Here is a 13,294-nt window from a genome sequence, read left to right on the forward strand (position 1 = left end):
CACTGAGATAGGAAAGGGCACCCACGGCGAGCTTGGGAAGTTGAGTGTGTATTAGTTTTTTTGGGGGGGAGGCTCCATCGTAAATCTTTTTGAGTAATTAAATATATCTCTTGTTCTGCCTGTTTTGTGATATACATGCCTAAAAGGTGCCTAATATTTATATACTGATATAATATCTGCATTATAATTATTAGTACTATGATGGCTTAAAGATCCACCGAGCGAGGATGAAGTGCCTGTTGGGAGCAGATGCAACACAACGCACAGGTGTTACACCTGGTGAGACGCAGGAGGGGCCAGGCCTGGAGTCACCCCACAGTGCCCAGTACCTCCAAGTGATGCAAACTAATCCCTTGAGCATCAAGTCTGACAGGAGGCGGATCAAATGGCCTGCAGCTAGCATGACCTCACTCTGGAAGCAGTTTGATGACGATGTCGCCCAAATTCTGGAGGCAATGTCGAAAGGAGAGGCCGACAGGAAGCTACGAGCTATGACTACAATCATTGTCAGCATCGCAGCTGAACGGTTTGGCGAGCAGGAGAAGAAAAGCTCCGGAACATTTTACTTAAAGAATCAAAGAGCTGTAAGGATCCACAACATTAGGCAGGAGATGAAAGCACTGAAATCCCAGTACAAAGCGGCAGGACAAGAGGAACGCATTGGCCTGGCCCAGCTAATGTGCATCCTTCGGAAAAACATCAGAGTTCTCCGCCGGGCTGAGTGGCATAGGAGGCGGCGGCGCGAGAGGGCACGTAAACGTGCTGCTTTCATCGCTAACCCCTTCAAGTTCACTAAGGATTTGCTGGGGCAGAAGCACAGTGGCAAACTGGCCTCATTGCAGGAAGACATAGACCAACATCTGAAGCAGACGTACAGCGACCCCGCAAGAGAGCAGGAGTTGGGAGAGTGTAACAACCTCATAGAACCCCCTGAACCAGAAGTGCAGTTTGACATGTCGGAGCTGCAGCTAAAGGAAGTCAGGGAGGTTGTCCGCAAAGCAAGGGCAAGCTCTGCACCAGGACCGAGAGGCACTTCATACAAAGTGTATAAGAACTGTCTCAAACTCCTGCTGCGTCTGTGGAAAATCCTGCGAGTCTTCTGGAGAAGAGGGAGGATCCCTGAACAATGGAGAGTGGCTGAAGGGGTATGGATCCCGAAGGAGGAAAACTCCACTCAGCTAGACCAGTTCCGCATCATCTCCCTGCTGTGTGTTGAGGCAAAGGTTTTCTTCAGTGCTGTTTCCAAACGGCTGTGTACCTACCTGGCAAAGAACACCTACATCGATACATCTGTCCAGAAAGGCGGCATTCCAGGAATGTCAGGATGTCTGGAGCATACTGGTGTGGTGACACAGCTCATTCGGGAGGCCAGAGAGAACAAGGGCAACCTGTCACTGTTGTGGCTTGACCTGGCAAATGCATTCGGTTCCATTCCACACAAGCTGGTTCAGCTCACCTTGAGAAAACATCATGTACCCAGCAGGTGTAGAGACCTCATCGCTGATTATTACAGCAATTTCAGGATGAGGGTCTCTTCAGGTTCAATAACATCTGGTTGGCACAAGGTGGAGATTGGTATCATCACAGGGTGTACTATCTCTGTGACATTGTTCTCCCTAGCCATGAACATGCTCACTAAGTCTGCTGAGCCAGAGTGCAGAGGGCCCCGCACGAATTCCGGACAACGGCAACCACCCATCAGGGCATTCATGGATGACCTCACAGTCATGACAGAATCAGTCACAGGCTGTCGGTGGATTCTGAAGGGACTTGAAAAGCTGGTGGAGTGGGCCCGGATGCCTTTCAAACCCGCCAAATCAAGATCAATGGTGCTGAGGAAAGGGAAGGTGGAGGACAAGTTCCGTTTTAACATCACATGCACAGCCATTCCAACTATCACAGAGAAGCCAGTCAAGAGCTTGGGCAAGGTTTTTGACTGCTCTCTGAGAGACACAACATCTATCCAGTCGACCTGCACTGAGTTGGATGGCTGGCTGAAATCCGTGGACAAGTCAGGCCTACCTGGGAAGTTTAAAGCCTGGGTCTACCAGCATGGCATTCTTCCCAGGATCCTGTGGCCCCTCCGTGTCTACGCGGTCCCTATCTCAACAGTTGAGACCTTGGAGCGGAAGGTCAGCAGACATCTCCGGAGATGGCTTGGATCACCAAGGAGCCTGAACAGCATTGCACTCTACGGGAACACCAACAAACTGCGACTGCCTTTCAAATCCTTGGAGGAGGAATTCAAGGTAACTAGAGCCAGAGAAGTGGTTCAGTACAGGGACTCAAGTGATTCGAAGGTGGCTAAAGCAGGGATCCAAGTGAGGACTGGCAGGAAATGGAGGGCAGAGGAAGCGGTTCAAGAGGCAGATGCAAGGTTGCATCACAGGAGCCTGGTGGGAGTGGTCACACGAGGTCGAGCAGGGCTAGGATCCTTTCCAACTCCCCAAATGAACACCAGGGGGAAGGAAGGGCGACGACTTGTTCAGGAGGAGGTGAGAGCAGCCGTAGAGGAGACGAGAACCTGCAAGGCAGTGGGAATGAAGCAACAGGGAGCTTGGACGAGGTGGGAGAATGCGGTTGAAAGGAAAGTGACCTGGGCTGAGCTTTGGAAAGCCGAGCCTCACCGCATCAAATTCCTCATCCAGGCAGTGTATGACGTGCTTCCAAGCCCGTCAAATCTGCACATATGGGGCATAGCAGAGACACCAGCATACCCACTGTGTTCCAAGCGAGGAACACTGGAACACATCCTCAGTTGCTGTACAAGGGCACTTGGGGATGGTCGGTACAGGTGGAGGCATGACCAAGTCCTCAAGACCATTGCTGAAGCTATCAGCGCAGGACTGGCGTGGGCAAAGCAGTTACGACCCTCCAAGCAAACCATCGCCTTTGTCAGAGCTGGGGACAAGCCAACTCTTGCCAGAAGATCATCATCTGCAGGTATCCTGACGTCTGCAAGAGACTGGCAGTTGTTGGTGGACCTTGAACATCAGCTGAAGTTTCCCAGCCATATTGCAGTCACCACCCTGCGACCAGACATTGTCCTTGTGTCTGAGTCCACCAAGCAAGCAGTGCTGCTGGAGCTGACAGTCCCGTGGGAAGATCGCTTGGAAGAAGCCTTTGAGAGGAAGCTCTCCAAGTACGCAGGACTGGTCAGTGACTGCCAGCAGGCTGGCTGGAGAGCAAGGTGTTTCCCTGTGGAGGTTGGATGTAGAGGATTTGCAGCCCGTTCCTTGGCCAGAGCCTTCAGTAGTTTAGGCATCGAGGGTGAGAGAAAGAGGAGAGCCATCCGCAGTACCACCGATGCGGCAAAGAGAGCCTCAAGATGGCTGTGGCTCAAAAGAGGGGAGCCATGGAGTCATGGTAGCTAGCTAGCCATCTGGACACAAGCTGGGGTCTGATCAGCCCCGGCTGGGTCACCTAGAGGAGGGCGTATGATGTTGAAAGACCCGAAACGTCCAATGATCCCAGGAACATCACTGAAGATGTGTCCAGATTAGGCATCAGTAGATGTATCTACACAGTGATGATTTTTTAGTTGGCAATTTTTTGGTGCCCCCTCAGGACTTGGTGCCCTACGCACAGCGCGTAGTGCACGTTATGGGAGCGGCGGTACTGATTGTGAGGAAGCAGATGCCTGGAAGGCGTGGAGGCGAATGATGGCTGATTGAGCATATGACAACATTCACACACGTATGAGAATGAACGTCTGTACCTGAACATGTTTGGTGTTTAAAATAACGTCTGTAATAGCCAGGTCCTCTGTTGATATTGTGATTATGATGAAGTGCCATCTGTCATGAAAGTATACAACATCGATGAAGTTCTGTGAGTCTTTAATGTCTGAACAGGCACTTATCAATTCCACCTTTTTTCTAACCAGTTTTTTATTCTTTGCTTATCCGCCTTCTAGTGTGGCGTAGTTCTGTGCTTAATTGGAGTGCTATTCTGGAGCCTCCTGAGGAAGGCCTGTAAGGCTAAGAAACACCCCCCCCCCCCCCCCCCCGCCACCTCCCCGCTGTGCCCACACAAACACACATACACAAGGAGCAGCAATACAGGAGCTTGAGAATCTGTATTGGCTGAGTCATCTGTCATGGTGCAGTCATGGGCAGTGGACCTTCAACCGGCACTCTCATTATGATGTCTGCGTACTAACAGATTGAAGTAGAGGGCGTCAAATCAACCACTAAGAAGATCAGAGAGAAATACAGCCACACTGTTTTCTCTGAGATTTAAACTCTCACTACACTATGACCATGCAGTGTGTAGTATAATAAATATATAAACAGTATCTATCTACCTACCTACCTACCTACTTACCTACCTACCTACCTACCTACCTGTCTATCTCTCTCTCTCTCTCTCTCTCTCTCTCTCTCTCTCTCTACTTACGTAACTCTCCGTGGGTTTGTTGATCGTGGATATTCTCTGGCTTCTTTATTTGACTCAAATTGGCCAGGACTAATGCTTCACGTCAGTTCAGTATTTGGACCTTACTAAGTCACCTCTCTGGTTGTATCTTCAGCTCTTGCCCCTAGGTCACCTGTTGCTGAGGGGATTCATCAAGGGAGTGGGGCTTTAGAGTTTTTCCTTGTCTCATAAGGGGGTTTAGGTTGGATGTCAGTATTGGTCTGTAAATATCTGGTCCTTATGATACATACTGTACGTGCTGTGTGAATACATTTAGATTTGATGCACACACACTCGCATAACTACAACTCCAACATCATAGACTATCATGGAAAATGCAAACAAGGGCACATTAACACACACAGCTTTCACACACATCAACACTGTAAGCCCATGTTCCTTCCTCACTTCTGTTGTGTCACTGCCTCAATGCCACAGGAGAGGGTGGGGAGTGTGTTATTATTCAAAACCTTCAAAGCCCAATAGGGGGAGCTCTAGTTCCTGTGTACTGGCTTCTGTCTTGACCATAGAGACAGTTGTTGTTGATGAGTATGAAAGCTTTGTGGCTTTTTGCACTCCTACTTTGGTGGGTGTTGTGCAATATTTGGCAGTCATCTCACACAATATGTACCTCCCTAAAATTAACAAAGCCAATGATAGACACAGCCTCCATGTTTTCACATGAAATACAATGACAATGTCTCCCTTCCCTTACATTGAACATGTGTTTCTCCTACGCAGTTTTGTACCACTTCAACCCCATTTTATAACCCCCTTACTTTCTCTCTGTTTATTTCCTCCCTCCCTTTCTCTCCCTCTGTCTATCTCCCTCCCTGTTCTTCTCCCTCTCTTTCTTCCTCCTCTGCTCCTTCTGTTTCCCCATTCACTACCACCCACTCATGCGCTCTCCTCTCCCTACCCCCTCCCCAAACAGACTTTGCTTGTCGACTATTTTCGGTCTCATGCTCCTGCTCATTCTCCCTACCTCCTTCTTCACCCCTCTACCTCCCCATGTTCTCCCTTCTCCTCCTCACCCATTCCACACCTAACTCTCACACTATCGCTCACTCTATCTCTCTGTCTGTATCTCTTTTTCTACCTACTCTTCCTCCTCCTCACCACTCATGCCTCATTCTCACACCCTCTCTCTATCTCTCTATCTCTTTCCCTCTTTTTCTCTCTCCTCATCGTCCTTACCCATTCCCTACTTACTCTTGCAGTCTCTCACACCCTCTCTCTTTGTGTCTCTCTCTGTCTCTCTCTCTCTCTTCCTTCTCCCCTACAGCTCTGGGCTCAGATAAGCGTGAATGAGAACGCGGTGGGGGAGTCGGGTGGAGAGGTTGCAGGCGGGAGTCAGAGGCTAATGCCAGACGACTGGAAATCTATGATGCTTGGTTTGGCCCAGGGGGTGGGCGACAGGAGCAGCACAAATGCCAATACAGCAGGTTGTCTGCAGACACTGCCTGGTGCGACACCAACATGGGAAAGCAAAGCAAAGATCATAGAGGTGTGTGTGTGCGACGGGGTGTGTGTGTGCGTTTGTTTGTGTTGGGGTGGGCAGGCAATGCTGTAGGTCGGCCATTTAACCACCAACACTCCCCACAGGGCTCTTGACCAACCAGTGACCACTCTCCCGCAAGGTAGTCTGGGTGGAAAGCATCTGTGCGTGTGCTGTGAGTGTTATTGAGTCAGAGTGTGTGTGAAAAGGAGAGAAAGAGTCCACAGTGGTGGCATACACATTATTTTGCTTGGAGTCAAAAGACATTTGTGTGTATGGCTGGGTGGGTGTGTTTGTGTGCAGAACACTGTGTTTGTGTAAATATCACCCACATTTCACTTCTCTAAACATACTGTACAGTTCCCCCATGCACATCTCTGCTTTGTCCACAGGGCCAGTTTATCACAGTTTACAGTGTGACAAGTCACTGGAGCGATGCCATGGACCTAAACGGGTGTGTGTGTGTGTGAGTGTATACTGTATGTTTGTGGCCGTGTGTTTGCATGCGTGTATGCTTCTGTGTGTCTATGTGTGCGTTTACCTGCGTATGTCTGTGTGTGTAGTTGCGTGTGTGCCTTTGCATGTGCATGGGTGTGTGATGTCCATGCATCCATGGCTCCCCGGTGTTTTCTGTGTGTGTTTAATCAGTGCAGGACAGAGAGGAAAACGCCCAGATATGCTGATAAACATGACGCTCAGTAAGCCTGTCTGAGCCTCCCTTAACCCACTTAAATCAATTACCCAATGTGTTTGCTTTACCCATAATGCCTCAGGTGTGCGATTCTGACCTTGTAGAGGCACCCTCTGAGCCAGGGTACCAGCTCCAATCACTGAGATGGAAAATATCCACCAATCAGCAGGTAAAGCTACATTCATTGAGAGGAAAAAAATCAAGCTGCCATAAAAAATCAGTGACTGGCGTGAACTTGAGTGCTAAAGCTACAGCCGCAAGTGAAACAAAACAACAGCCATAGCTCATATTATAACTCACAGGCCACAAATCCATTTGAACGTTTTAGAAGCTCTGCTGGCTTCTTTGTGCCTGAATCTGATTTGTTTTGCCAATCACAACAGCCATTATTAGTCTATCGCTGTTATTAGGGAGGTGTGTAGGATCGGAGGGATTTTTAAAGGCAGAGGCGGGCGGAGGTAGAGTAAACCTTTTCTTAAAGAGGTCCAGGGCCCATGATGAGAGTCAGGGACAGTACTGAGAACTGAAAAGCTGCTGTTTGTATCTATAATACAATATGCATCTATAATACACAATACATGTACAGTACAGTAGAGACTGTGACGTGTGTGTTGGTTGTAAAATTGCCATTTGACTTGTTGACGTTGCTGTTTCTCTATAGGGGACTGAAACATGGCATGGTAGGATTAAATATCTGACATTTTGAAGGGGTACAGCACTTTTTTGACCTGACAGCTCAACATGCCTTGAAGCAAAGCCACACATGTACGTCAACAGTGACTCTCACTGCTACATGCATTCTGAGGGGTGTTGCCAGTGTAGCATTGATTTAACCCCCCTTGGGAGCAAACTAACACCCCTGGGGCTCCTCCCTTTCTTGTGAAGCATGCTTCTCATCGATCCATTGGCGGAGGATCTCAGAGGATCTCGCTGGGAGACGTCTTCCTTCCTTTAATGATTTCATGGTCACAGACACGCCGCTCCCGCAGTAAACAGTCCGTCTCCTCATGGCGTTGGATGAGAAGTTAGATTACAAATCCGTCTCATATTCTCCTCCCTCGCTTCTCTGGCCCTGAAATACGCAGGCTCTGGCGGGTTGTGCTATATTCACCAGCTCCCTAAAAGTCTATCTGGATCCTCAAATCTGTTTCCAGGCACTGAATCGACAATAATATGTCAAAAGTCTAATACAGTGTGTGGTTGCAATGTTTAGCATTGATACAAATAACTTAAGTCGTCTAATGGAGGTCACACACTTGTCTTTCCCGCTATCTCTTATAAGAAGGAATAAAACATTATTTGGGTAATTAATAAATGAATGTAGAATGAATACATGTATATTTTTTCTACTCTACAAATAAACAGTCCTGTGTGAGTCATTCCTCACATCTCCACCTACGCCTACTAATATTTATGACATCAAACGAAAATAATGTTTGAGTTTGAAACAGAACCACAGTTCATAACCAAACAAACACAAGTGACTCTGAAGAACAGGAGCCCATTGGAAGATGAGACAACGAAGCTTCTTGCCAAAACAAAATTCAGCGCGTCCATTTCTGATTGTATTTCTGCTTCGAAGAGCACTAATGGAAAGTGAGCGGATAGAATAAAAGTTCCTTGTCCCCTCATCAGTTGAACACGCAAACACCTCATGAGATGGAGGTTTTACAAATACGTTTTCTAGATTTGCAATACGACTATAACACAGGAAGCAGACAGTGTGAAATCTGATTACCCCCTACCACCAACATGCATGAAATTGGTTGATTTTTAGGCTCTGTCTTTCTAGTCTGCTCTTTTTTTTTCTCTTGCCCGGTTTCACTTAGCAAAAATATTAAGTAGGTGAAAATGATTGGCTCTTGACATAATAAACAAAAATAGATGTTGTTACCTAAATCTTTTTGGCATGGTCTGTGTGTGTGCTAACAATCTAAGAAGGTTTGCAGTGAGGGGCCGATTAAATTCCCCAATTACCTTAAAACAACATCAAATTGATTTTATAAAGTGTAGCTGTTTACATTTGACAGCCTTTTGATAGTTATTGCATAATTAATTTGCTTAAACAGCACATCAGGATGTAACAGTTTATATTTTATTTTACCCCAAATTGATTTACAATTGATTTGTGCAGGATTGTACTGTGTATTGTTTGGCAAAATATGCTTTTCCAGGGCCTCTTTTCTTCTTTCCTAGCATTCAACCTCAAGTTGACCTAAGTCGCTTTGGATAAAAGCGTATGCCAAATGAATAAATGTAATGTAAATGAATAGATTTGTTGTATAGACAATTTCATATTTAATACTGTCCAATTTGGGTAGAATGTACAACAGAGAAACAACTGTGCATTGTCTGTTTGTTTTAGGTAATGCATATGGATTCCAATATGGTTCCCTGTGAGAAAATTACATTTCAACAAGGTCTAAGGCAATACTGGTCATATTTGGCAGTTACAGTGTGCCAGTCTCAAATGATAATATTGTTCTAGAATGCACCTTTAATATTGTCTTCCCGACAGAGACAAATGAGGCAGCTGTGTCATAAGATCCAGTTCTGCTTGGTAAGCTTGTATGAGATTGGGTCCAAACCGTTACCTTCGTAGGTCTTCCATTTACTTTCTCTGTGGTTGACAATGACCCAATGACCCCGCGTCACAATCAAACCATCAAATGAACACTGAGCAACCCCGTCATCATTGGACATGCTGTGTGCTTTTTATGTGCTTATTACACTGTCCCTGGGGGTGAGGCTACCCACCTAGTAATGACTGGTAATCTACAATAGCACTGCTATTAGAAAAGTCTTACTACTCACCTTGATGGAGTACGGGACCAGTGCATTTCCACTAAACATCATGACATCAGCCGGGCGTAATTCTTTTTCTCTTTTTTGAAATTTTCAAACCTTTTCCTTTCTAAAAATCTATTTTTTCCAGTGCTGAATGAGGAAATTGTATATTACAGTCCCACACTGATAAAAAAGACCAATGCTATGAATAGATTATTTCTGAACAACATACCAATGCTGAGTGTGAAAGATGACTGTTGCCTCCAGTGTATTAAATGTCAGACTTCCACAGGAAGCAATACACAAATTCTGTGTAGTGCTTCCTAAGGGGTCCGCTACTGAACGCCACCTTTGCCGGTTTCCCACAGCGAGATACTCTCTCTAAAATAAGTGTGGTTTGAGGGTGTCACAACCCACCCCCCCCATACATGCAGATGCTGTAGTAGTGGAACTTAGATGACCCTCAAGGTTATTTATGGCCCATAGCCTATAGTTCAAGGTGGCCCATGAAAGACACAGACCTCCTTAGAGAGTGCGTGACAGATGCAGATACAATATATGAGGTCCTTGTGTCAAAACCCAGTCAATTTCACCGGACCCGCCCCACTGAAATCTAATTTCATGGTGGTTTCACCATGCTGCGTCCTCCAGACATGGTCCTAATCTGATATCTCAGCCTCCAAAGTTGCTTCATGTAGGTTCTTTATGGAATGGCCTTACAGTGTGTTGGCGTAATAATGCTCTTTCTATTACAGAACGAAGACAGCCTTTATGTTTCTGTATTGTGTCATTTGAGACAAGGTGTATGACTGTTTCTTTGTTCTTCGATGCCCAAAAAAACTTCTGCTCATCAAAAACTTTGAAGCTACTCTTCTGAGATGAAAATACGTTTAAAATAACAACATACAGGTAAAGTGGAGTGACATTGAACTGGTGCCCTCAAGCACAGGTCCAACTGTAACTGTTAGCTCATGTCGTTATATTTCACAATAGAGCCAAGGGATGGGGGTGAGATAATACTGTATACAGTGAAGTCAAATTTTTGGCTACATCTAAACTAGATCTAAACCTACCTTATGTGCAGAGGTCATTCCAAAGACAGATCATAATACAAAATCCAGACTTAATAATAATACATAATATCCACTTTTCTTCCTCAGTTGCACTTTCCAACCAACCACTCTTCAAGTGCATTCATGCTAGGAGGGAAGTGAAAGCATTGCAGGGGGCGGATCAATACCCATTGATTGCTACAAGATATTTAGTTCATCCATCCAATTAAGTCGAGGTAAAAAAAAAGTCGGGACTTACTGTTTTTTCTTTTTGTCCTCCAGTGTGGAACAAGCTACATAAATAGACCCTAAAGAATATCCCAGAGCTTTGGTAAGAAAACCGGCCAGCATGGCAGTTCAGCTAAATCGATTCGGCTTGGGATTCTCTGCAAACCTCTCCCTGCAAAACACATTTAGAGGACTTAGATTTTAGAGTGAGATAATTTTATTTGCTATTTTTTGTTTTCTCCATTCATGGTATTCAGCAGTCTATTTGCTTCTTTAACCAGATTGCACTTTTTAACTATTCTGTAATTATTTTAATAACGACTCCCAATAGAAAGATGAACTCCAGACAAGCTGTATTGATACTCAAAGCATACCTGTAGACAAGTTTTCAACCACAAAAAGGTCATGTGTTATGTATGGATTGCCATTATTTAAGGCAGCAGTTTCACACAATATAAAAAGTACTCCTTTCATTTTAATAGGGACCTTATGTAGGTCCGTATGATTCCTTTCCCCCATTTTTAAAGTGATGTTTTAGATGGAAAAACCTTAAATACAAAACTTGGCATTGACTATTTCTAAGATCAACAACATTCTTTGTGAACAACATACCGATAAGTAAAACCCATGATACTGAGGAACACAAAAGGTTTCTCAACCGTCTCTGGTGTCTAGGCCCAAGAACCATTCAGCATCCTAGAAACTAAATCAATATGAATAAAAAACTCAAACAGAGAAACTAAGACAAGAGGGAATGAGAACAAATAGAACCGGGGAATCATTCATTCATCTCCACTCGGCCCCTTAGCGTCATCCACTGATCTCATCTCATTCGGACTTCTACAAAGTAAGATGAGAAACTAACAGTCGTTCAGTAGGCATAAGAACACAGTCTATCCCTCTATAGTCTATACGCATCTGTCTGAGGGTATGCTACAATAACATATCTATTTTCTGAGCCGTCAAAAGCATGTTCTCTGTGCTGGCCTCCACAGGTTTTGGTTCTGAAAAAGTTTTGGACTGAAGCTCTAGGTTAATGTTTCATGGGAGGATACAACTGTAGGACTGTGATGGAAGAGAAAAGGTAAATTTACATTTATTCATTTAGCAGACGCTTTTATCCAAAGCGACTTCCAAGAGAGAGCTTTACAAAGTGCATAGGTCACTGATCATAACAACAAGATAGCCAAAAAACATTGCGAGTAGCCAAAACATGAAGCACATATTGTGAACAACCAAAGTAAGTGCCAACGGGAAGAATCATAAGAGCATGTAGTTAAACAAGTTACAATTAAACAACCTGAACCGCTATAAGTGCAAGTGTACCTGTGGAAAAAAAAGCATGCAACAGTAATAAAACAATATATCACAGCGAGAATTGTTTTTTAAAAACAGTTACCACTAACCACAAGAGCAACAAGTCTCTAAGCAAGAGTCATTGTGATCCTTGAGGAAACTAACATCGGGTCAAGCGAACCATTCCTAAGTACCGTTGTACTCCCGGAACAAGTGCGTCTTGAGCCTTTTCTTGAAGGTGGAGAGACAGTCAGTATCTCTGATGGAGGTGGGGAGTTGATTCCACCACTGGGGGGCCAGACAGGAGAAGAGCTTGTGTTGGGACCGGGCGGTCTTGAGCGGTGGGACCACCAGGCGGTTGTCTGAAGAAGACCGTAGGTGACGGGTGGGGGTGTAAGGCTGCAGGAGAGACTTGATGTAGACGGGTGCAGTCCCGTTCACTGCTCGGAAGGTCAATACCAGGGTCTTGAATCTGATACGGGCCATGATAGGTAGCCAGTGGAGAGAGACGAGGAGCGGGGTAACATGGGAGCGTCTGGGTAGATTGTAGACCAGGCGGGCCGCTGCGTTCTGAATCCTCTGAAGAGGGCACATGCTGGGAGACCAGCGAGCAGCGAGTTGCAATAGTCCAACTTGGAGAGGACAAGTGCTTGGACTAGCAGCTGGGTGGAGTGCTCAGACAAGTATCTCCTGATCTTCCGGATGTTGTAGAGGGTGAATCTACACGACCGGGAGACCGCAGCAATGTGGGCCGTGAGGGAGAGCTCGTCGTCCATGGTAACCCCAAGGTTCCTGGCAGAGGATGAAGGGGTCACCGTCGCAGATCCCAGGGTGATTGAGAGATCGTGGGAGATGGAGGGTTTAGCCGGGATGATGAGAAGTTCTGTTTTGGCGAGGTTCAGCTGGAGGTGGTGCTCGGTCATCCAGGCGGAGATGTCTGTGAGGCAGGCTTCAATCCTAGCTGAGATCCCCGGATCGGTCGGGGGGAACGACAGGTACAGCTGCGTGTCGTCAGCGTAGCAGTGGTAGGAGAAGCCATGGGAGGTGATGATTGGTCCAAGTGAGGTGGTGTACAGAGAGAAGAGGAGGGGTCCAAGGACGGAGCCCTGTGGGACACCAGTGGAGAGCTGACGAGGTCCCGACAGTTTGCCTCCCCAGGAAACCTGGTAGGATCTTCCCGACAGGTAGGATGAGATCCACTGGAGTGCAGTGCCAGTGATGCCCATCTCAGAAAGTCTGGCGAGCAGGATCTAGTGGTTAACCGTATCAAACGCTGCAGAAAGGTCCAGCAGAATGATGACGGATGACCTGGAAGCCGCTCTGGCA

General features: G+C 46.2%; 1 protein-coding gene across 1 annotated transcript; it reads left to right on the top strand.

Annotated features, from left to right (window-relative positions):
* The first annotated feature begins 227 nt into the window (after positions 1-227).
* On the top strand, positions 228-3,674 carry LOC136966947 (uncharacterized). The gene is made up of 2 exons (XM_067261088.1): positions 228-3,366; positions 3,568-3,674. The coding sequence occupies exons 1-2, from the start codon at positions 228-230 to the stop codon at positions 3,672-3,674; spliced, it is 3,246 nt and encodes a 1,081-aa protein (XP_067117189.1).
* The last annotated feature ends 9,620 nt before the right edge of the window (positions 3,675-13,294 follow it).

Source organism: Osmerus mordax, chromosome 2, assembly GCF_038355195.1.
Source record: "Osmerus mordax isolate fOsmMor3 chromosome 2, fOsmMor3.pri, whole genome shotgun sequence".
In the NCBI taxonomy this organism is placed as follows: Eukaryota; Metazoa; Chordata; class Actinopteri; order Osmeriformes; family Osmeridae; genus Osmerus; species Osmerus mordax.

What these genes read in the sequence shown, in the direction of transcription:
- LOC136966947 (XM_067261088.1), top strand. Translation starts at nt 228, where the DNA reads ATGAAGTGCCTGTTGGGAGCAGATGCAACACAACGCACAGGTGTTACA. An exon ending in AGGGGAGCCATGGAGTCATG is followed by an intron (nt 3,367 to 3,567) that starts GTAGCTAGCTAG and finishes GTGCCCCCTCAG; the next exon opens with GACTTGGTGCCCTACGCACA.